The 24,649-nt window shown below is 47.4% G+C and overlaps 2 protein-coding genes across 4 annotated transcripts in view; both read right to left on the bottom strand.

Moving 5' to 3' along the window:
- smurf2 (SMAD specific E3 ubiquitin protein ligase 2) overlaps positions 1-19,925 on the bottom strand; it is a 37,920-nt gene extending 17,995 nt beyond the window's left edge. The window contains exons 1-5 of one of the 3 annotated variants that reach the window (XM_034539851.1): positions 19,725-19,925; positions 19,510-19,607; positions 4,560-4,598; positions 3,771-3,879; positions 482-621 (exon numbers count right to left, since the gene is read on the bottom strand). In XM_034539851.1, coding sequence (XP_034395742.1) covers positions 482-621; positions 3,771-3,879; positions 4,560-4,598; positions 19,510-19,561 — 340 coding nt within the window. In that variant the 5' untranslated portion in view covers positions 19,562-19,607; positions 19,725-19,925. Of the gene's footprint in view, positions 1-481; positions 622-3,770; positions 3,880-4,559; positions 4,599-10,149; positions 10,237-19,509 lie in introns of those variants that run through there. The other 2 variants (XM_034539852.1, XM_034539853.1) reach the window with 2 other exon arrangements.
- A 570-nt stretch (positions 19,926-20,495) lies between these two features.
- On the bottom strand, positions 20,496-23,834 carry kpna2 (karyopherin alpha 2 (RAG cohort 1, importin alpha 1)). The gene is made up of 11 exons (XM_034540194.1): positions 23,747-23,834; positions 23,367-23,484; positions 23,135-23,275; positions 22,795-22,883; positions 22,446-22,714; positions 22,158-22,252; positions 21,786-22,049; positions 21,431-21,664; positions 21,109-21,291; positions 20,834-20,983; positions 20,496-20,742 (listed from the first exon to the last, which is right to left on the bottom strand). The coding sequence occupies exons 2-11, from the start codon at positions 23,421-23,423 to the stop codon at positions 20,653-20,655; spliced, it is 1,572 nt and encodes a 523-aa protein (XP_034396085.1). The 5' UTR covers positions 23,424-23,484; positions 23,747-23,834; the 3' UTR covers positions 20,496-20,652.
- Between the last annotated feature and the right edge of the window lie 815 nt (positions 23,835-24,649).

The raw sequence follows: 24,649 nt of genomic DNA, 5'->3' as shown, positions 1-24,649 counted from the left end.
AGTTTTATGGCATTACAGATGCTTTTTAGTGTTAAAAATGTATTATGGCTTGTAAAATGTGTGTACAGTCTAACAGAAGTGTTTTTCAAAGGTTCCTTATTTTGTCATCATTAAAATAGTTTATGAAATGTTTCCTGCATGACGGTTCTGTCGGCCTTTGACACAAAACTGTCTGTTCAAAATATATGAAAACAAATTTGTTTGAATTGTTTTTCTATGCTGTACCAAATTCGCACCCGACCATGCCTCCTGACCCGGGGTCAGAACATAGACGTGAACTGGAAGCAGGGCCGCGTCGCAAGGTGCAGGTCCGGCTTTGTGCACCCCACGAACCAAACGGGGACCCGCATGTCAATCCATTTAGTCTTCGTGCTACTTGTGGTCAAAAGACTCCACAGGGTACCTTTTAATATGAAGCGCACATCACATAGCACTCAGTGTAGAGATTTAAAAGCGTAGTAAGAAATGGAGTAATACTGACACTTACAGCCGGTGTCTTTAAGGCGGTTGATGGCGTTGGACAGAAGGCGGACACAGCCCAGGAACCCGGCACCTTGCTTCTTGTGAATCTTCTTGTGATTCCACACGCTGATGGTGATGGAGTCGGATTTTCCGATGTATCTGACAGGGGAAAAAGGAAAACACGATTAAGATTCAATAATGGCCCTTTCGCAGACTCCATCATCTGGCCCGGCACACGACACCTTACGAGACACAGTCGGGACATTGGAGGCGGAGGGGTGGAAGAGGAAGGTGGGAGCGCGGGAATCTGACCCCGAGCGTATGAGACTGTGATCCTGTGAATCATTTATTATTACCCCCCCCCCCCCCCCACACACACACACACACACACACACACGAGAGAGGAGACGTACAGTAGAGAGAGAGGAACGACAGGAAATGTGGTTTGTGTTCACAAACGTGACCCTTTAAGAATAAAATGACGGCAACTATTTCTCCTGAATATATGAAGAGCACAAATGAGCAGCTTGTTCATACCAGCCTAATTGGGAAATGTAATTGGGTATAAACAGTCATCAATCAGGCTGTAATATAATTCAAGGGTTGTTTGCCTCAGAGTAAACTATTTTAGAGCAGTTCAGGGGAAGCTTGTTGACTCGACTGTAAACAATACCGCATTCACACATCTGCTGAAAAAGCAAAGAAAATCACAGTATTTCCCACATTTTCCACGTTCCCGACTGACGACATTGTGGATAAGCGCCGCACAGCGAGAGGAAGCGCTCACACAAAGTGTAGTTGCACTTAGATGCCTTGGGCCCAAGGCTGAGGCTGAAAACGTTGTACGTTTTTGCAGGTATTTGGTTCTATTTCCGCATGTCGACGTCATGGTGGCACAAGAGGGGAAGTAAAAGGCGGCACTAAAGTCGTGAGGTTCTGTCCTCTGGGGACCGTGAATTGCATGACAAACAACTTTACCTGTCAGGTAAAGAACATGGACCGGTAAATTGTGTTGTAGACAGGCACGCCGCAGACGTGTGGGGAATGAGATGAGACGGCCAGATCAGTGTCCGTCTCCTCCTTCCTTCTCCTCCTTGTGCGGCGGGCAGGGCCGAGGGTGTGATGGTATCTCATCTGCTCGGGTGGCCTCCCCTCCTTCAGTAATCATCTGTACGCTTCGCAGAACTGCGTCCCAGTGTAATTATCGAACCGCTTACCAAAAGGGATATGAAACAATGGGGCTGTGAGTAAGACGTCTGGACATTTTGAGCCAAAGCCAAATGCCTGTCTGGGGTGCGATGTGAGCGAGAGCTGCAATGTCAGACAGACGTGACGGGAGGGAAGTATTATACCCAAAGCCCAGTCATCTGGATCACCCTCCACGCAATAAAATTCATTAGTCTGGCTAAGATTTTTAATACCAGTCACAGGCACAGGCGCGCGCGCACACACACACGCACACAATTTCAATAAAAGGAAAAAAAGCAGCCGATTTAAAGAGAGAATGTGCTTTCTAAATACATCCTTTTATATGGCAGACTGCATTCATACAAGAGGCATCTTTGGCACCTTTTTTACTGGCTTTGCCCTGCGAGTTACTGCCAAGAACATATGGACAAAGTGAAAGAAGAGCGTTTTCATTCCAGCAACACTCCGGTCCCAACCTGTGATACAAACGGCACGAAAAAAAAGGGGGAAGGCCCGACACCAACATTCACTGGTCGGGACTGGAGCCTGCAGATGTTCTCGAGTTGATTGACAGATCTGTTACACTCTCTTAATTCGGGTGCACAGTAACACTAAGGCCATTATTGGCGGTGCTGTCTGACTGGATGCCACCATAGCAACTCAGCTCGGACGGTGGAAGGAGAATGGATGGAAGCGTGGGCGTCAATCATTTGAGTCTAGACTCTGTACTACATTGCAGATGTATAACTTAATAATACCATATTTGACAAGCTCCTAATTAAGCGAAAAACATTACATGCCGAATAATCGCCCTGTCCTACCAACTGACAAGTGGAGAGGCTGTCATGCTAATGTTTCATTAAATATGACCCTATCCCGCGGTTGTTGGCGATCGTCTAGTTTTGGTGCGAGAGGCGGGGCATAGACCGCCTGAAGTCCCTCGTCACGTTGGCCACCATCCCGCAACGGTGCTGCAAGGGTCAGAGTTCAGGGCCGAGTGAAACACCGGATGGACACACACACACACACACACACACACACACACACACACAAACACACACGGAAAACAAGAGTCCCTGCCAACAGCTTCACTGCACGAGGCTGCAGTCAGAACACCAGGTGTTTTGCAGGCCCTGTTTGAGCCGGCCAGACGGCTTTTTTTCCGCCTGCTCAATTAAAACGCACCCCCTGAGAGTCCTTCTGCCGGGCCGTGACGATAAACACTGCGGCCAGTAAAAGGGGGCACACTGACGTTAAAAAAACTGGCGAAGAAACGGCGGCCATTTGCACTTAAAGGTCCAGTCGGCCGAGTGTGCGCTGCCTCTGGGACAAATTAGGGCAGAGAAGCCGCGAGGGCCGCGCTCTGCCCTCTCCATCGATCCATCTTCGAAGCACACACACCCACACACACACACACGACTTTTTCCCCTCTTGTCAAATGTGACATGAGCCGCTAATTTAACAGCCTCGTAGAGAGAGAGGGCCCCGTATCCCCGGCAACCAAACAAACGGAGACATGTGCTTCCTCTCGCTCGTTGGCTGCGCGTGGCGGTTGGATAAACACCGGGGCGAATACTGGAAACTTTCACTCTCACATTTTCACTCACGCACTCCCGGCTCTGTTTTTTTTCTTCAGGTTCCCTTCACGGGACAGACCATCTTTGGGGAAAGGCAGCGAGAGTACAACAAGACATGCACGTGTTTCCGTCAATGGAAGAAAATACTATTGGAGATGCACTTTTTTTCGGTCTCTCTACACACCGCTCTGAGGGACGATTTCAGACTTATTCTGCTGTGTGCTGAAGGGTTATGTCATTACATAATATCTGGATAAGCGCGAGACCAGATGCAAGAGCTGTTTGCATCTGGTCCCGTTTAGGTCCCGTTGATGACACGGCCTGCCGCTTCGCAGTGTGCTCACTCATTGAGGTTAAATCAAGAAAGACGTTTAAAAACTGTGAAGTATTGTAATGGCCCCCGCGCCGTGGGCCTCAAACCTCTGTTTGAAATCAGAGGTAGTCTTTGGGAAGGTGGGAGGTATTCACATAAACCAAGAAGGAATCTGATATTTTCTTTGAAAACAGATGTGAGAAATGAATGGCTGTGTTGAGGTGACTCACAGGTCATAGTGTTGATTCCACTTGGGGTCAAGTGTGTTCCTCACAGTGTCTGTCGAGTGGCACTGCCCCGAACCGTCCACAACGACCTTGGCAAAGGGATCAGGGAGGCCTGCAGGGAGGAAAACATGACGACCACACTCAGCCACATTCGCTAAGAATAACTAACAGATAATAAAACGGCACACAAATGACGACATAACACAGCAGCTCGCTACATGGCAGACAGGGATGAACTCCATCGACGCGGATGCTGTGGTGTTTACTTTCAGTCATTTTTTGTTTAATGAAAAGTGTAGATGTGCATAACTAAATCTTATTTTTGGTCAGGGCTCGACAATAACAACAACAAAAAAGGTTAATCAAATGGGCACCTTTTTATTTCTGAGTAATTAAAATACTATGCAGATGCTGGGATACTTCTCCCAGGTCGTCACAAAAGGCCCTTTTTTTAGTTATCCATTCAGGTTCATCCTTCTTCTTTGCCAGTTTAATCACATTGCACAGTGTGAGGAGCACAACACACTCAATTAGCTTCACCGTCGTCTCTAAAAGAGATGCATTTTTTTGCGGAACCTTATTATAGAGACAGTATGTCAGTCTTTATAGTAATTGGGCACAATGGACAACGCTCTGATTCTCTGATGGAATGGCTGAATAAGGAGACCCTAGTGTGTGAGTGAAGGAAGCCTAAAGTGACCCTTGTGTGTCTCCATTTCAACAGAGCAAGCGTCACACGCCCACGAACACACAGTAAGTCATCACGAACAGCTGTGATCTGCAGATACTTACGGAAGAAGTCCTTCTTCACCAGGTTTTTGGCGCAGAGGACTGAAAGAGAGAAAGAAAAGAGTTGAGCGTTAATTTAACATTAAAAACCAAAAGCAGTAAGTCAGGGTTTCTTTTCTGTCTTTTTTTGGGGGTATTTTGTGTTTTTCCTGGAGAAGCTGTGTACGTTTGAAAAGGGATGTGCATGGTAGGGTGCAGGAAATGATTTGTCCAGTTCATTCAAGTAGGAAAATACAAGAGCACGTTGTGTCTCTCTTTCCCCTTTCCCAAAGCAGCCTGAGGTCGACCCTGTTAAAGGGAGGCGGTTGCCGTGGTGATGAGGCAGAGCCACTTCCACCCTCCTCCTGTGTATGTGTGAACGGATGAGGAAGCTCACCACCCGGGCGTCTGGAGTCACGGTGACAGCCTATGAGTCAGGCACATTGGAAATACAGTTCTCGAGTAGCGTATTTGTGCAATAAGCTTTTCGGAGGAACAGAAACTGATTGGTCTGGATTCTGATGTGCTGTGTATCTTGAGGGGGGGAAAGAAAAGATAAGATATAATTAACCTAGTCGTTTTCTACACTTGATTTGTATTTTTTATTTACCTGTCGGTTTAATAAATCAGCTCGTAATAAGACAAATATGTATGAAGAGCTTTTCTGAAGCAGTGAAACCGTGGAGCATTACTCCCCAAAAATATTGTCTGTTACTTAGCCACAAGTTGCCTCCAGATACCAAACATTGGCCGTGACACGTGGAGCTGGTTCTGTTCACGTGATAGCAGGCCGGTCTAAAGACGACAGCTGCATTGTGACAGGCATCACAAGCTCATGTCACACCTGCCAGGGCCGTCTGGTCAGAAAAGATAAGTGGCAACTCCGTCGAATAACTGATTTAAAGTCTTAAATTATGAAAGTCTGTTTTTACCCTTTGGCAAAATTAATTTTTTCGCTGATCTAATTCATTATTGCGCGGCGCAGAGGAATACGTGCGGATGTGAGCGAGCTTTGAGGTGACCGAGTTGCAGTAAGGTAACAGTTGTCTGTGTGTTTCCACCGTGCGTCTGCCCCCCACACGCCAAGTACATGTGCGTAAAATGAATTTTTCACCAAATGATTGCTTGATTGAATGATTAATTGATTGATTGATTGATTGCAGACCGATGATAACATAGTTGCAGCACTAGCTGTCCGGCTTTTCTCCCACTTCCGGCATGTGCAGGTGAGAGTGCTCAGACATTGCTAAAACAAATAGACAAAGGCACACCCACAGTGGCAGACTTAAGCAATTCAATCTGCACTGCACCCCCTCCCCTCCCCCATCCCCATCCCCATCCCCACACACACACACACACACACACACACACACACACACACACACACCATATCGAATATCACCCTGAATCCCTTCAGGCCGGAGCTGAAACAATGTTTGCCCACCATGAAACAAGAGGGAGGAGGACGAACTTTCTGAGTGCCGTGTCGACGAAATTAAAATGCACAAATAAGTAGTTCTTTTCTACGCATGCGTGGTGTTTACAGATGCACATGGGACACAAACACACACACTAACACACACACTTTAATGACAAGGACACCATTAAGAGAGACAGAAGGAGGATAATGAAAAGAGAAGGGTAAACTGAATGTATACACAGAACATGCCCGACAGATGAGGAAGAATTTCTTCCCGCAAACATCCCTGGGAATGTGTTACGTCCCAGTGAAACCCACCTCGTTTCTAAAACATCTGGTATGCATCGCTTTCTGTCGGGCTCTTCCTGAACACATAAACGAGCCTGCATGGCACACACACACACGTTCTCCACTCCAACTCGCTGATCTAATTCATTATTGAGCGGCGCAGAGGAATACGTGCGGATGTGTGCGAGTTTTGAGGTGACCGAGGTGCAGTAAGGTAACAGTTGTCTGTGTGTTTCCACCGTGCGTCTGCCCCCCACACGCCAAGGACAACACGTGCGTAAAGTGAAAAAAGAAAAAGAAAAGGGAGCTCGGCAGGGATTTGATTGCGTTTCCAGAGGGGGAAAAAACATTGAGCACTCTGTTCCCTCGTCTAGAAGTCACAATGCAATAAATCCACAGGAAGAGAAAGAAGAGTGAACCAATGGGAAATATACCTCTATGGCAAGGTAAGGCTGTGGCAACAAACCGCTGCATTCAAAGTCCAGACGGGGAAACAAAGAGGCAACACAAAGGACAAAGTGAGACACGACGCGGTCCGCATGTCGGACGGCTCGGCTTAAAGCGACCTAAGCCGAGCGAAACCTGCAGACGCTCCTGCGAGAGCCTCAACTACACAATTATACCTATACAGGCTCCTTGTGAAAACATACGAGGGGGCCGGATTACAGCTGCAAACAGAACGCTGATATGGCACATGCGGGGAGACAATGGTGGCAGGGAAGCCAATTAGGAGTCTGAGAAATAGCTTTTTTAAAGCATGCTGGTGCACAAGCTATGTGAGCCTAAATGTAACTTAGTTTGCCCCTTACAGGTTTGTCACAACACAGAGTTGTATCATCATAGAAATATCATAGAAATACAGTCATGAACGGAGATATTAGCTAGAGAGACCGAAAAACATTGTTTGTACCCGGCTGTAAACATGTTTATTTCTGTTGTAAAGTTTTTTTAACATTGGGGTCTATGGGGACTGACTCGCTATTTGAGGAACTGCAGTTCTTTTTTTTCTCCCCCCACATTTCCTTGCGGGCTTTATTTCCCGATTGAGATGCATCTTGTACAAAGTACACCTCCCCCGGAGGGTTGCCAGTCATTTCTTATGGCTATCGTGGTTGGGCAGAGCAAGTCGAAAAGAGTCGTTAATGCTCCATCAGGAACAGCCCGAAAGACCACGATGGAAATCAAAAGTGTTTAAAGTCGTTTCGAACTGCCACACTCGAAGGTGTTGGATGGAGCTCCTCATGGGGGGGAGGGGGTTCTGCTTCATCCTCTCCGCCCCTTTTGTCTGCATTAATCTGAAAGCCTAACTCACCTCCGGCTTGTAAAAGTCTCTAATGACACTGTTTTAGCACGAAGTGTGAGAAAGCTGCTTCTGAAATGACTATAAATAAAACGGAGAGGGGGATCTGAATGTAGGGCAAGCAGGCAGGAGGGTGTAACGTGTGAAGGAGGGATGATCTGATGATGAAAATATTTTATTTAGCGTCACCAACATACTGTATTTTAAGCACCAAGGATAAGTCTAGCATGGCCTCCAGATGTCAGTCATCAGAAGCTAAATGACCCGACACACATCAAAGTCCATTACGTCCATCACATAACGACACTAATAGAAATGGGCGGGCCTCTCCGCCCTTGCCAGCACACAAAGGAGTGCCCTAAGATGCTACGCTGTTACGGGGAAGGGGGTCGTGATTACAGAAGCCTTCCCCGAGAAGGAAGTGGACGAGTGTGCACCTCCAGGGCAGCATCGTAAATCTGCTGTTTTTACCGCCGTTCTCACGCTCACACACCAAGTAGAATTACGCGCCCCCTCTCTCTCTCTCTCTCTCTCTCTCCGTACATCAAAAAGGAAGAGAGACACATACGTCAGCGCACACACAAACACACACACACGCACGAATGATGGGAAAACGTTAAAAAGCTTATTTCAGACGCCAGCTGGCATCACCCCATCGCTGTGTGATTATGTGTACGAGAGCAGGCTAACGTACACGCCGCTGAGTAGCAACCAAATAGTGTGGCGGGTGGCCAGAGTGAGAGGGTGAGAGGGTGAGGAAGTTAGACGGTGTTCAGAACTCACTTTCCCCAAAACGGCAAAATTCTAATTTCTATCATGACAGAGAAGTATCAAATCATCGCAGTATTAATGGACCGTCAGATTAGTTTGGATTTATTTACTGACAAAAAATGAATTTGTCATCATAATAAATGTAGTGAAGTTTCCAATTTGACACAAGCTTGAACTATATTTTCATTTGGGTGATTAAAATGTGCACACATTTTGTGCGATCAGTAGAAGAAAGCGGTTTCATTCATCAGGAGCGTGTTGAGCAGATAAGTGGGGAGATGCATCATCACACTCCTGGTCGGCTTCGAACTTCCTCCTCCTTGGTCAAGAGAAACCTCTCTCTCTCACACACAGGCACACACACACTCTAAAAAACAAAAAAGCAGCCCTTAACCCCCCCCCCCCCCCCGTGCATCACCTCCGCCCATCTGAAATCCTTCGTCGCCATGGCGACACGAAGCTGATAGAAGGGTCTCTCTGTGTCGCCTGTGTTTCTCATTCCGGTCTTCGCTGCCTCACACAGCCGGGGACGCAGCGCTGAGACGGGCACGGACATTAAAGAAAAAAGACGACAATAAACAAAGACAGCAGCCTCCAGCAATTTGTGAACGAGTAATACGTCTCGCTGCTCCATAATTGCAGCTATACTGAACACTTTTGAGCAGGAATCACTCCATCTAATAAACGAGCACAAAGGCCACCGAGGCTGAAGGCCCACATCTATTTCCCTGAGTAAGGAGGAGGACGGCGGGACGCAGCCACACTAACACACACACACACACACACACACACACACACACACACACACACACACACACACACACACACACACACACACACACACACACACACACACACACACACACACACACACACACACACACACACACACACACACACACACACACACACACACACTCGGCAGCTCGCGCACGACCACTGCTTGAAACAAATACTTGGCAAACGTGTCCGTGGACGAGTGGAAATGTAACCTGGCGGCTCATGTGAGGGGCAGGGGTCTCGTGGGTGTGAGCTCTCGGTGGCTGCAGCTTGTTAGTCACATAATGGCTTTCCACATTACTGCCCAGACCGGTCTGCTCTCCCCAGCCAAAGCTAAACAAACACCTCACACGACTGATTTAACAGCTGGATTTCTGCTTGGCTCCTTCCTTTGCCGGCCTGTCTCTTGATAAAAAAATGTTTTTAATCCCTTCGAATGGCAGAAGCAGCAGCTCCGTGCGGGCCGAGGCAGAGAGAGACACTTTGGGGTGCAGTTAAAGCTCCACCTGTGGGGAGAGGACGGGCCCGGTTTCTCACAGGCCGCCGCACAAAGAGCCCCACTGTGCAGGCGAATCAATGAAAGCCCGGCTAGACGCAAGCCAAACACCTGGGGAGGGGGAGGTCAAGTGACGTCTGTGGTGGTGGTGGTGGTGGGGAGGAGTAGCCATGGTAGCAATCGCTGGAAGAGACAAAATGGAACTGGGGGCCTACTTTCATCCACTGTGAGCCGACACACACACACACACACACACACACACACACACACACACACACACACACACACGTAAACGCACACACGGCGGAGCATGGGAAAAGAAAAGAGCGAGCGTGGGGGAATTGAGGGTTTGTAGCCTGTTGCTCTAAGGTTAACCGTTACATTGGAGCCTACGAGGTGGAGGAAATGTGTGTGTGTGTGTGTGTGCACCTGCTAATATTAGTTACGTGGAATCACAACTGCGTGTGACCCGACCTGAAACATCTTCGGAGGAACGGAACCCCCCCCCCTTCCAGACCCCAACCTCTCCTCTGCTTGTCTGCCTGTTCGTCTGTCGGACCTGTTTTGACTCCGGGCCTGGGGGCCGTACGTCTCATGCGCAGCATTTTTCTTCCATAAACAAAAGGCTCTCTCTCTCCCCCCTCTCCTCTCCTCTCCCCGGTCCTCCCCGACCTCCGTGAGACTTAAAACCTACAGGGAAGGGAGAAAAACATTGATTATGACTGACAAGTGCTGATGGATAGTGGTGCTGGTGAACCTGTTCTCTCGGCGTCTCCTGCTAATCTCTATGGCCCAGTTTCCAGTTTCCAGACTGACCAATGACACCCCAGGAGGTAAACGGGGAACTAAACCAGGAGCTGAAAGTCCCTTTTTGTCTGTGTTTGACCAATCGGTGACAGCCAGCCCTACAAACTCCACCCCAATGGTCTTTTGAAAGTAGCAGGGAGCAGGGGTTTTAAAAGGAAACAATGAATGAATATAACAACACCTGGAAGCGTCTCCTCCAGGAACCTTGTTGTGCCAACCCCGTGTTGCAGAACGACAGTGACTGATCCCTGAATTAAATGCTTTACGGGGAGGGTCCAGTGCGCTCGCCACAGAGACAACCGCACCACCCATTCACAGAGCCGCCCTCTTCACGACTAAAGTGGGTCAGAAGGACCATGGCGACAACACTTAACTGCAGCCCGGCAGAATGGAGCGAGGAAGCCAGGTAGGATTTCAGACGAGGCCGCAGGCTAACCGTGGAAATGTGGTTAAGGCAAATTGACTTGTAGACACCGAGAAAATATCCCTTCTCTGGCAGGCTTTTATATCTTCACTTATGAAATATGAAAATCTGATAAGATTCCTTCTGGTCACATAATACAGATATTAGAGACCCTGGTGGCCGAGTGATCGTGGAACTACCAACTGCCAGGAAAATCTTCTAAACCCTCTAAACAGACATACAATTTCCAGGATTTATAAAATTAGAAAAGAAAAAGAAAAAAGAGTAATGCAATTTCCTTGTGCATCATTTTTTATAGTGAGAGGAAAACAGAAAAGGAACACTTAAAAAAGCAGGGGGAGGATATATATAGCTTGAACCCTGCTTTCCGTCTTAAAAAAAAAAAAAAAAAAGACATGCTCCATCTCCTTCCCACACGTGCCCCGAGCGAGAGGAAGCACAATCCCGAGTGGAGAGGAAACCAGCAGCGAAACGTATTAGGAAGCTCATAGTCCCAGTGACGTGCATTAAATGGCGCAAAGCAAAACACAGACAATTCCCAGGACTCCTGTTACACACTCCAGTAAAAGGACAACTGGGGACATCTGTTGCACCAACTCACCGTGACCAGAAGCATTGGAAGAAACAAAAAAAACAAAAAAGCAGCGGACTTGAAGGAAAAAGAAGACAGAAGAAATGTATATCCCCCGCCCATAGCTTCTCCGCACAAACGGACAGAGGGCCGCGACTAAAGGGAAGCCATACATCATAATCCACCACCAGCACCTGCTGGAGAGAGAGAGAGCTTGAGGCGGCGCTAGAAGGCTGACGAGGGGTCAAAGCCTGGCGATTATTAGACGTTGGTTTGGTTCTAAGAATTCCTGTTGCATGACGCGGAGCGTTGGCAGCTGGAACCCAGTGGAGGTGCCCCCCCAACAGTTCAAGAGTTAAAGCTGCTGACTGACAGATGACTAGAGGCTGACACTCATTGGATGGACAGCCAGGTGATGATCGAGTACAATCTGATGCAAAAAGGATGAGAGCTGCGATTAATCACAATTATTACCAGCTTCTTCAAGTTCAATATTTGCAGCTTTCCTTCAGTCGTCTACGATAACAAACTGAATGCATGTTCAGCTCTGGACTGTTGGTGGTGGACGCTTTTTCGAACTGAACCGCTCTTCTCAATGAAGACACAAAGCCGGCGATACAAAGACGCACGCCTGTAACTTATCTCCCTCAACAAGCAAACAACCTGTTTGACTCCGTGGGGGAAACTCCACCACACACATTCACACGTGAAAGGAAAGAGGCTGGCAGCACCGTTGGTGTGGGAACATTTCATCCATCTCACGTCACCTTTTCCCTCTGCGATACGCTCCACAGTAATTGCGTAATAGAGGAGTCCACCCCGACTATTTGGGGCTCAAAGAAATAGTGGGAAACCGTGCCACAATGGCAATTATTTTTCTTTGGTGACACTCCTGTTACCCCTGCGTAGCACATCACCCTCTCTTTCCACTCGGTGGGATACGGCGCTCCTAACGGAGGAGGTGAGTAGTCGGGACGCCGCAGCTCTTTCGGCTTCTGCAAGCTTGCGCCGCTGTTGGCCGGGACCTCGGAGCGGTCTTCGGTGGCTGCTCGGCTCACCGAGCTGCTTGGCTGCTTCGCCCTCTCTGATGTAATGGAGGGAGAGCCGGGGCCTGGACCGGGGCCTGGGCCGAGCCCTGCAGCCAAAGGGGTTGGGATCGTACCGACCTCTTTCACAGAAGGCGAGGGACCACCACGCCGCCTGTGGTAAATGCCAGACATGCCACCTTGTCCCCCACCACGTCCCCCAGTGTTCAGTTTCTAGGAATGATTTCACAACTTCATCTCGGAGCAGTGTTACATCATTACCACCGGTCGTATTTTCCCTCTCTCTTTTGATACGGTGTGCCTTGCCAGTGAATGTGTTGGACTGAATCGCGACATTAATCCTGTCGTAATCGGAGATCGCGGCACGGCACGGCAGTCTGCTACTACATCTTGAGAATAGGGCTGCCAGATTAATCGTTAATTATGTCCATCCCAACTGCAAAGACGTCTCCAAATGTCTGAAGCGACCACAAAACCCAAAAGGTTATATGTCAAAGAAAATCGTCACGTGAGTTGAGAATGTTTGGCATCTTTTCTTTGCTTGAATAACTATGAACTGATTATCGTAAATGTAGTTCTGGACTAAACATGTACATACAAGCATTCTCGCGCTATTTTCCGATCAGACCTTTAAACATGAGCTTTAAAATGTTGTTTAAAAAAAAAAAAGTGTTGATGTGAGGAGAATGCTGCATGTGACCAACAAAAGCCTGAGCTTTGTTTCTTAATTCATCCAAGGCCCCAAACAATGATGTCCTTCAGTCCTTCCTTTCCCACGGCAACATAAAAGTTCATCCTCACGAGAACACTGTTCGGGCCTTCAGCTCCGGACAGTTGATTGGTACATCGAGTGGTGCGCCTATAATAATAAGCCGAGCAAGAGTAAATGTTCGGCTACACTTCTGAACATCTGCCTGAGAGCTGAATCATCCGAATCATTTGGCGCTCACACATTTGGATCTGAAGGATATTGTCCTAATGAATATCCTGCTAACAATGGATCAGGTCTACTCCCGGGCCTCCGTACATATTTAGGATTATTTGGTCCAAGAGTGTTAGGGAGCATAAAACCCAATGTTGAACTATCACATGTTTTTTACTCCGCAGGAATGTCCTGTGGTGTATTTGTCCGACTTCGGCAGAGGTGCCATTTGAAATGTGATCCGGTGTGAATATAAACATCTTCTGATCCCGTCTCCTCGGAGGACCGAAGGGGCTCAAACGTCAGGCCGAGGCACGGACGGACGTCTTTCGGTCAGCTGTTGGCGTCTTGCGGCTTTCGCACCAGCCCCCCTGGAGACTTATGAGCCCCCCCACCCACCCATCTGCTTGAGGTTAGTCAGAGTTAATTGTATCAACCCGTGTCCGTCCAGGTTTAAAGCCTCACGTTGGGGTATTATTCTCAAGTTACCTTCCTTCACCATCAGACAGCTGGGTGCTCTGGCCTCTCCTGGCGGACTGCTCCACCGTAACCTTCTGGAGGAGGAACACTGACCAGTATGGTGATTACAAATTTAAAAATAACGGCTGTCGTTCCAGCACACCAGTGTGAACTAGAAGCATTAAGCTCCGACAACATGTCAAACTCATAATGGACAGCGTCAGAGTCATCGTGACTCTCCACGTTTGTCATCGTGCGCCTACATGACCCACGATGCAACCCGACTGCCTCCAGTTAAGCGTCAGAGATTCGGGTGTGTCATGCTCCTTGCCTCGAGTCTCTAGCCTCAAGTGGAGATGATGGGGAGGCCACAGAGGTCTGAAGAGCTCAACTTCTTCGTTCACATTTTTGTGTCTGTAAACGTGCAGAAAGCGCCGCTTTTCATCCATTCATCCAAAGTACCTCACAGTAGCTTTACCGCTCAATGTGTTTTTGTAAGTTTAGCTGACCGGTTTTACCGGATGTTGTGATGGTGGACGGCAAAGGGGTGAAGCGAGGAAAATATTCTGTGGAACCTGGAACAGATATGAGAGCTCCGGGTGGTCGCGCACCAAATTGATTTACTTTTTTCTTTGTGTATTTGCCGTCGTCTGATACTTAGTCAAACCGAAAAAGATATCGGTGTGCAGCTTTCCAAAAGAGTAAACTATTGTTAAAAATTGCGGCCCTCTCTCTAGGTTGAGCATGCCTGCCGCTAGGCTAACGTTGACACCGATGGATTTGACGACGCAAATTTGAACGGCCCCTTAAACTCCACACCCCCAGATTTTTCAGCCGCAACAGACGCCGACTAAAGTGACATCATTTGAGGACATCGAGCAGGCTTTGCGCAGCAACCCCGTGGAGCCTTTTTTACATACGCGGTGCTCACATTATCGCACACTGCATGTTTTCTTCATATCATGCGATCCAGACTGACTCTAGTTGCCCTCCGTGTTCTGCAGACCAACAGGGTTCCAGCCCGACAGTGCGAATATGCATGCAGATACAAAATAAAAGTACCCTCAAGTGGACTTTCGAACTTCAAAGGGAGCACTAGTTTTGGGAAATAGGCAAAAAATAAGAAGGGGCCGGGGCCGCATGGAGAACAGCCATGCAGGAGTGATAGGAGAACAGCCTGCGGACAAGAAGGAGCTCCCCACCTTCACGCTCTGCGCTAATCCAGTTTTGACCCATTAACCACCACAGCCAGGTTAACAGAGCCGGCCTTTGAAGAAGGTCTTTCCCCAAACCACCCAGGAGGATTAGCACGTCTGCTGCTCTCTTTTTTGCCCTTCCGACAGGGCGACCGGAGGCCAGCGCTGCACAGATCCTGAGCTGAGATGTGAAGTCCTCATCCCGGCTGAATACGCCATGCTCATTTAAATTCTCTCGGAACTGTTCAGCATGCCGACGACAAAAATGCAGATTAAAACGTTTGTTCCGTTGGAGGGTGGAAACAAAGGAACAAATGTTGGACTTTGTACGTCATTGCATTTTTAATAATGGCTTGAAATACAACACATTGTTATACAGTATAATTGTAATAATGATACTGTAACAACTTCAGAGCCCATTTGACTGAACAGTGAATATTTTCTTTTTCTTTCGTACTTCTTTATATTGCTTTAATCAATGACACGAGTTCGGTCACTTTCATCATCAGTGGCTTTTGAGTCAGAAACCTCTCATTGTGTCTTCATCCCCACCAGCCTCCTCCTCCTCCTCCTCTCTCTCTCCTTGCTTTATAGAATAATCAGCCACAGACCGTTTCATTTTTGGATCACTGTAACAGCTTAGATCTTAGAACCCGCCAAATTCAATACAAAAAATTAAAAGTGCAAAACCAGTAAAAACCATTACACGTGCAATTGAAAACTCCTCACAAGCATAGAAAGCTTCATGAACTGCCATCTGGAGTCCTGAACTATTCATCATGTACGAACTACTTCAACCATTAACCGTTATTGACTCACAATTTTTCCACGTATCCCTTGGCAACTGCAGGAATACCTCCTGGGCACAAGTGGCCCCCCGCTGTAGGACAGTCCAGTGTAAACAGAGGGCACGGAGGGTCGCTCTCTCTGTTCTCTCGGCGTCCAAGTGTGACGGGATGTGCGGACCCGGGAGCATATGACCTGTTGGTAATGTTACAAAGCAACCACTCTGAAGCCATGATGCTCCGCTGGTCAGGTTGGAGCCAATCTCCCCAAACCGCGACAAATCCTCGACACAGCGTTATAATACAGTGATGCGACAGAGAGAGCAACACACGTCTCAGGTCCTGCAGAGTCACAGCAATTCCTCACGTTATTATTATTATTATTACTACAGGGGAACCTCAAAAAAGAGGGGTTCCTGGGCGGTTCAGCTCGCCACCTGTCAGGGGTGACGTTTGGACAAGTGTTCAGGTCCACGGAGCATTTTGTGTCTGAGAATCCCCCCCCCCCCCCCGCTACATCTGGTCTCCCCGGGGCCGTTGCTGGCGGCGGTTGAGGCAGAGCAACCACACAAGACTTTGTCCTCATTGGAGAGCAGCTGAACCAACAGTAAGCCAACCCCCAGCCAGTCAATTAATTGATGGAATCATTTAAAATTATGGGGGAAGGAAAATGTTTACAAATGATGTGTGTGATTGCTCGTTTGGTTCGCCCTGTGATTCCCCCCCCCCCGATTTCTTGTTCTTTTCCCGACGTTGTGTTTGGTTTTCTTGCTCAAAATGCATGTCCATGATGAGTCAAGTTGGGCCAACCGTTCAGCCACATGCAGCTGATCCCTGTGTATTTACCACGTATCCTGTCTGAACACCCAGATGAAGCCCAAATCTTTTCCAGCCACGCGGTGAACACGGCTCTGACTGAGACCACATGAAGGTAGGTACCAAGAGCCGGTACCTCAGACCACATTAGAACGGTCTTGATCACGGACCTGTGCCTCCACAGCCCCATCTGCACCCAGCTGTGGGGGGGGGTTCTTCCTCAATCACCCAAACCCCCCACCCTTCCCCCTTATCTGTAGACTACAGTCAGACCAAGCTGCATTGAAAAAGCGAGGACTCGTGCTAAAAAGAGGAAGGGGGGAGCGCCCTCAGCCTTTCACTCCGGGCCGCACACTGGGCCAGTGTGAAACCCCGGGGCCTTTGTTGCATCTTCAAAATAAGTCAGCTTTATTCTCAAGCAGCATCTGTGTCCATTCAACCGCCAGTCCTTCTCCAAGGGCGAAGGGAACAGGGACGATTTGCTATTATTTCATCAAAAATAAAAGCGCTGGCCCTCCTGTTTGGGAGAATCCTGTTCATTTGCAACAGCAGTTGATGAAGTGAGAAGGAAAGACAACGACACCACACAGAGCGCACTGGACAGTAAACAGGTCGGTTAGCAATGGTGGAATATGCTTTGGACTGGTGGGGGGCGCATGGGGGGCCTCACAGTCGGAAAGAACAGGGGTGACTCAGAGAGGAAGAGGTGGGAATGCGAGTGGAGACTTCTAGGGAATCCCACTGAGATAGCTCCCTTCGCCGCTCCGCAGCACGCCAAAGAATTCAGACGAGCAAACCATATGCTTAACAAGTCACATGTAAAGTCCAAAGCTGAGACACGAAAAGGGCAATAAACGTCAAGATGCTGAATCGGAGCAGGAAATCAATCACACATCAGATAATTTATTATTCCGTTTGCACATGTTTCTGGGCGGAAAAGAAAGTATGCAAAAGGGGTAAAGACAGAACGACTCTCACAGGAGTCTGATTTCACTCCTGTGTGACAAGACGGGTTGAAAGGACACGTTCCCTTTCCTGCAATCGAATCGGAGGGGAACTCGGTGACCCATTAAACTTAGTGGCACGAAAAGCAGTGCCAACGATGCGATCCATGGTCATGCGGATAACACAGTATTGTGCCACTGGAGCACGTCTGCGTGTGTGTGAGTGTGTGACGTTATTTTTAGGAGTGATCAGCAGTAGAGCATAATGGAAACATGTCCTGCGCATTGTCAAGGGGCAATTCTCACCGCGAGTGTTAGTTTTAGCAGCTCGCTTGCCATATTATTATTTTTTCCAGTTTAATAGATGGCAAACATCTGCAACATCTGGTTCAAATGGACCAAGGGAGGGGGGGGGGAGTTGTAAGCAAGGAGAGACAGCTACGGGCCTGCTTAAATGTAGCAGCCCGTTGTGCACAACCTGCCAGGAAAACATCTGCAGCCGTGTGTCAAAAAAACTCCCCGACTTGCAGCTACAGCATCGCAATGACACTGCGGGCCCGTTCCACGTGAAAGACAATTGGCCTTGTGCACACAGATGTGCGTCGCTAAGCAAAGACACACGTAATTACAGCGCGTCGTGAGGTCTCTCTCAGCTTCCTTTCCCACGCCGCCCTCCAGCAACAGACATGGCACAATATTACATCATTTATGAAAGAAATACATCCCCTCTTAAACCGAGAATCATGCAACGGGGGTAATAATATTATACTTTAAAGGGAGGGCATGATATTTAGCCTGGGGGGGGGTCTCGCTCAGCGTGTCAGGAGGAGAGGATGTCTGTGAGGTCCTGCGCTCGCTCTTTGTCAAAGTGTGGACTCAAATTCCCAGCATTCCACCAGGAGACCTCGGCGGTCCGTCTCTCAAGCTGCAGCGAAAAAAACTTAGACTGAGGCTTTCAACGTGAAAGCATTGCACATACCTTTATTTTCCTTTTCCAACATACAGCGCACATATATTATTATATAAATTGTGTATACATGATGTTATGAATGCTGGAAAGTTTACAATGTATACAATGTTTCTCATTACATATTGACCCACTTATTCCTATCAGAAACAGAACCAGCGCAAATATTTCATTTGGGCACTCCTGCTAGAAGAGACTGTGTTTCAGGTCAGACCCCTGGACATACATGTCCTCCCAGTCAAAACAGTGAGCTCACATGTAAACAACCTTTCTGCTGTTTTTGTTGACAAGGCACGAACCAAACAGCTGGGAGAGAGAGAGAGAGTAATGCTGTAATGTTGGAGTCTGCAGCAACAACGTTACAACTCATCGGGGACCTGTTTCAACCACAATAACAATCAAAGGAGGCGTCTGTCTGTCTGCAGACTTGTGACCCGTAGAGCGGGCTGTCACCTCCACCGAGGCTGGTCCGGACCTGAAGGCTCCACTATCGCTAGCTGGCAGGCTTGTCCGGCTAAGCTAACTTCGCGTGGTCACGTGGGTCAGGTGGCCCTCTGACGTCGCAGAGGTGTAACCTCACGTCGACTTCCGAGACCTCGACCCACGTTTTGAGGCGACGAACCCGCTCAACGGCGGAGCAGCACGGTGTCTGTGAGCTGCAGTGGTCGGGTTCCGGGTAACTGGATACCGGCGATAGTCACAGGGGGTTACGAGACCGATACGATCCGAATCCAGCCGCATGTCCTGGTCCACTCGGGCAATGTTACAATGTCAGCCAAGCCCGTGAAAACAACCGGTATTTTTAATTTGCACTGTCGTGGTTAACAAAGCCGTGGAAACCCCAGAGGGTGGGGGGGAAAGAACCGGCGCTAAGCCAGCTCCATGGCCCATGGGAACTGTTCCCATCCAGTACATACACGGAGCCTCCCTCCCTCTCCCGCTAGTGTGTGAATATATTTGGGGGATTTAAAAGCGTCGCTACCTGTTAATCGCAGCTTCACGGGGCCGTTCCGCCGGACTCCTTGGTTAGACATCTCCTCTTGGGTCCAGCCTTCACTCGTAATGCAAAAAAAAACGTGTCTATAAAAAAATAAAAATAAGGTTCATCAACCTCTCCCGACAGTTTTAGACAATAATGGAGTCAAGGCATTGTGTCCCGGATGTGAACCGAACTGCCATCGCGAAAAATGTACACACAAAAAATGAAGCGCGAGTGTAGCAGTGCTGCAAAGTGCATTTACTACGACCGACTTCTCCCCGGTGGAAGCGTGCGAAGGAGCAACGGTGGCGACGCAGTAACGCGGGGTTTCGCCTTCACATCTCCGGGTGCAGCCTCTGCCGCGGACTCGGTCCTCCTCACCGCTCGCCGAGAGTTGAACTGTCTGAGCCCTCCGGTGTGGATCCCGCTTCAGGAGGCTGCTGCCCGGTGACGACACACTTTGGGGGGGGGGGGGGGGGGGGGGGTTGCTCTCCAACATGTGGCACCTCGCTGGAATTCTCACACACATTGGCCCCAGTGTGTCCTGGAGTTGGGGATAAGCCGTCCAAATTTTAATTTTTTTAGTTTGATAGTTTACGTAAACGCACCTTAGTATGATAAGTTATGACTTGTCATACTCCCCATCACATGTATTTACTATATACACAGACACGTCACAGTTGTGCACTTTCCATAGTACCGTAGTTATTAAAAAAGGAAATGCAAGCAATAATTCAGATTGCAATTTATTTTTCACAGTAGTGAGGTAAAATGTTAAGTCACGCCGATCATTTGCAGTGCGGCAAAGTTGATCCAGGTTTAGGGAAGAGTTTGACAGTTTATTAATTTTTTGCCAGATTGTCTTGACCGATGGGGCAGTCATTTTAGTGAAGTGCATTTCTTGCATAAAGTCAAACTAGTTCTGCTAACATCACCAAGAGAAATGGATTTGTTTTTCTATTTTACTTTTAGTAAGGGAAGAGAAAACACATGATCTGATAACTTTATTTACAACCATGTTTTTTTTATCATATTAAAACAGTATGTACAATACATACAAAGAAACGCCACAATTACATGAACAAAAGGACAAACAGGAGAAACGAGGATACAGTAAAGTATAGAGTAGAGGTATTAGAAGGTAATCTAGAAATTGAAGGTGCTCTGGTTTTCACTGATATGGAACGCATAACCGTCATCAGTTGCTTCTGGGACGACACTCTGCACCACCTCCTCCTTTAAATAAAAAAAAAAAGGGGAATATAAATTAGAAATAAAAATCAAACGTATTAAAAAATTCTCTTCAAACATCTTAAAAGACACATACCTCGTCAGAGAAGTATTTCTCAATCAGATTGAGAGATGCTTTGTAGATCATCTCATTCTCATGCGACTGCAGAGCCTCAATCTTGTCCAGTCCGCCGCATTCCTCCACCATTAGACTCAGCTTTTCTGACTCCCCAATTTTATCCCCGGCCTGGTAGGAAAACACAGAAGTAGAAGAATTTCACAGCAATCTCGTCACCGCCGATGAATAAGCCGACTCGTCAGTTCCGGCAAACCAGATAACGCACATCTGTGTTCCTCCATGAAAACACTCACCATGAAGATATTGGTAATGGCATCCAAGATGACGAGGACTATTTTGCTGTCCTTTGAGGAGAGTAGGTCCAGAAGAGGCTCAAGCACATTAGCTTGTACAAGGTAAACCACCTGTGCAACAGTGCCCCCACTGGTGAAGTTTGTAACAGCCCATACAGCCTCCTTCTGAGTTTTGTAGTCACCCTGCAGAGAAAAAAAAAAAAAAAAAAAGAATGATGAGCCACATGACATGAAAAGTTAAGCGAAAAGACCGATCCGAGTATAGCGCACTTACGTAAATTATATTCAACCACGAGTGAAACAAAGCCAAGTAAGAACATACCTGCACAAGAGTATTGACCAGGGACGGAACGAGTCCTGCGTCAATGACCTCCTGGATTTGTGTGTCCTTCCCTGCTGTGATGTTGGACAACGTCCAGGCGGCCTCCTTCTGAATGTTAGCCTTTTTGTGGCACAGCAGCCGGGAGAACATTGTCAGGGCCCCAGAATCTAGCACCGCCTGAGTCTGCTCATCTGTGCCGGTCACGATGTTGCCGATGGCACGCAGCGCTGGGGTCTGAGGGGCAAAGGGGACGGGGTCATTCTACACCCTGCAAGAACCTGAGTATATTGCCTCAGGATGCTGTAACATGCCAAATCTGAACATGCTGGAGAAACTTGCAGGGTTTTATACGTACAATGACGGGCAGCTCTTCAAAGCCGAGCAGAGTCACCAGGCGAGGAATTAGGCCCGTCTGGATCATCACCTCGATGCGGTCGTTTGAGCCGTCGGTCAGGTACGAGATAGCCCAACACGCATCAGCCAACACCTCCTGGTCTTGATGGTTTAGTAGATGAACTAGAGCGGGGAGGATCTGTTGGACTGCCGTCATAGGGGGGGAGGGGTTCTTGTTGCGGCAGAGGTTAGACAGTGTCCATGTGACATTTCTCATGTAGCCAGTCTGCAAAGAAATCCAGAAAAAAAAAAAAAAAGGCAGGTTTAGTTTGACATACGCAGCAATATAGTTGAGTTAAAGCACCACCTAGTGGGGGGAGAGGATACAACTTACAGTAAATACCGACAGGTCAGGGACAGCCAGCAGACTGAGCAGAGAGGCCACAGCACCATGTTTAATGACCTTGTCTCTAAGAGCCGATCCATCACCTAAAAAAGAAATGTGTATATATATATATATATATATATATATATATATATATATATATATATATATATATATATATATATATATATATATATATATATATATATATATATATATGAGTTGCTAACCAAACAGTGATGAGAAAGTCCAGACAAAAACAATAAAAAAAAAGACAAGATAAATGATGCCAGTTACCAGCAATGTTCCCAAGGGCCCACACCGCTTGCTCGCTAATGTGCTGGTGGGGCGACGTGACCAGGCCGATGAAGGCAGGGATGGCCCCACTTTCGACAACCGCAGCAGTCTGATCACATGTCCCAGAGGCAATGTTGGTCAGAGCCCACGAGGCCTCGAACTGGATGGGAGGACAGTCAACCAACCCCAGGAAGGCCACAAACTTGGGGATCAGGCCAGCGCTGATCATCTGGTTAATGGGGGGGTTCTTGTCACGAGACAGGAGCTTCCTACATTCAGGACAGAACAGTTAAAGCAAGTCATTGCGGAAGTACTTTTGAGTGTGACATTTAAATGAATTGTCACCAACCTGGCGGCCTGTGTAGCCTGGAGCTGCGACTCAACATCGCCGCTGCTCACTCCCGAGAGAATCTCTTCAACGGTCCACTGTCTGGCGGGCTGCCAAAGGGCACACAGTGAGTTAAATTATATTAAAAAAAAAAATACAAAAAACACGGGAGGAGGTGGACATGAATGGTTGTCCATTACACAAACACATATATATATATATATATATATATATATATATATATATATATATATATATATATATATATACATATACATATACATATACATATATATATATATATATATATATATATATATATACATATATACACACACACACACACTATAGAAGAGCTTACCACGCAGTTCTGAGTCCTTTCCTGGAGGGGAGAGGTCGCCTCGTCCGGACAAGCAGACACATTTCTTCTTTTGAACATCTGGTCATCTTTCTTAGTCTTGCGCAGCTCCACGTTCACCTCCACCCTCCTGCGTCGGAGTTCCTGCGGTCGTCGGAAGTCAAATTCACATTTTATATAAAAACCCGCAGCTCGCGGATAACGACATGAAGTTAACTTCGTTTCGGGTACTCACATTGGCATCTTTGCCTTTGTTCTTGAACTTGTTCAGTCGCTCGACGTTCTCGGACATGTTTGGTCAAGTGACGAGGAGGCGTAGCAGCAGAGAAGAATTGAGTTTCGTGGAGTTAATCCTGCAGACAGAGCATTACAAAAAAATAAGGGTTAACGTTAGCTGGTAGAAAGTACTTTGAGCCGCCTCGTGAGCACGTAGCGCGACCAATGACACACACACGTCACACGGAGCAGACCGCCGGTTAGACATTAAAACAGGCCTTCTGACAGCTCGCTAGAGCCGGTCATACAGTAGGAAAACCACAAAAGAGAGTATTTTTTTCCAAATTGAAAAGGACATTCCTCTTAATACATCGCCATAAGCGGTGCACACGCGCTTACCTCGTCCTCGCGCTAAAGGTTCTGGTACACAGAAAGCGCCGCACAGACCTTTAAATTCCTGCCATGAAGCCACCTGATTGGTCCGTTCGAGCGAACGCATCCAGCCGCCGGCGTTCATTGGACCGTTTCAAAAGATCACAGAGCACACAGGAAATGTCGTCAACGCGCCGTACCATCGCGATGTTTCCGTGAACGTGAATGCTGCAATGCTAAATCTGACTCTGGGTCGGTTCTTTGCCGTCTTTTGGTTTTGTTAGTAGATGTTTTCGAGGGGGTTGAGCTGTTCCCGGATCGGTGCATTCCGGTTTTGGTGTGATGAACCATTAAAAAACGTGTCCAGTTCAAAATCATGTTACAAGTCAATGTAAAGAAGACGTGTCTTGTTTCCATGACCATTGTTTTCACATCGGAAATCAAATATGTTCTTTCAAAAGTGTATCTTTCTCAAGATATGGTTTTATTTGTATCAGCGGGAATAACGGTTGTTGAAGGAAAGGGAAACGTCATACTCGTAAATCAAGAACAACGTCTCACATTTCAGACGCTTTTCAACTAATGTGCATTATAAACTCTTCTAATAATTTGCCAGTTGCTTATTTTTTTCTATTCTATTCTGAATAGAATAGAAACATAATATACATTGTATATATATGTATATATTATTGAGCTGCTCTGTAGGCCTATATGCAAACCTGTCTTATGCTAAAGCGTTAATAAACATTTATACACATGTGTGCACAATTGTTAGTGAGTATTTTGACCATATCATAATTTGTATGCAGATTTTCCAACTCCAAGCTATATAAACTTGAATGCCTATTGGATTTAAGCATATCAAGTAATGTGTATTTGTGTAATGCCCCTCGTTGTGGCCTACGGAGATCAACACCCTATACTCAAGGT

Source organism: Cyclopterus lumpus, chromosome 8 (genome assembly GCF_009769545.1).
Source record: "Cyclopterus lumpus isolate fCycLum1 chromosome 8, fCycLum1.pri, whole genome shotgun sequence".
In the NCBI taxonomy this organism is placed as follows: domain Eukaryota; kingdom Metazoa; phylum Chordata; class Actinopteri; order Perciformes; family Cyclopteridae; genus Cyclopterus; species Cyclopterus lumpus.
This window is presented reverse-complemented; position numbering and strand designations above follow the sequence as displayed.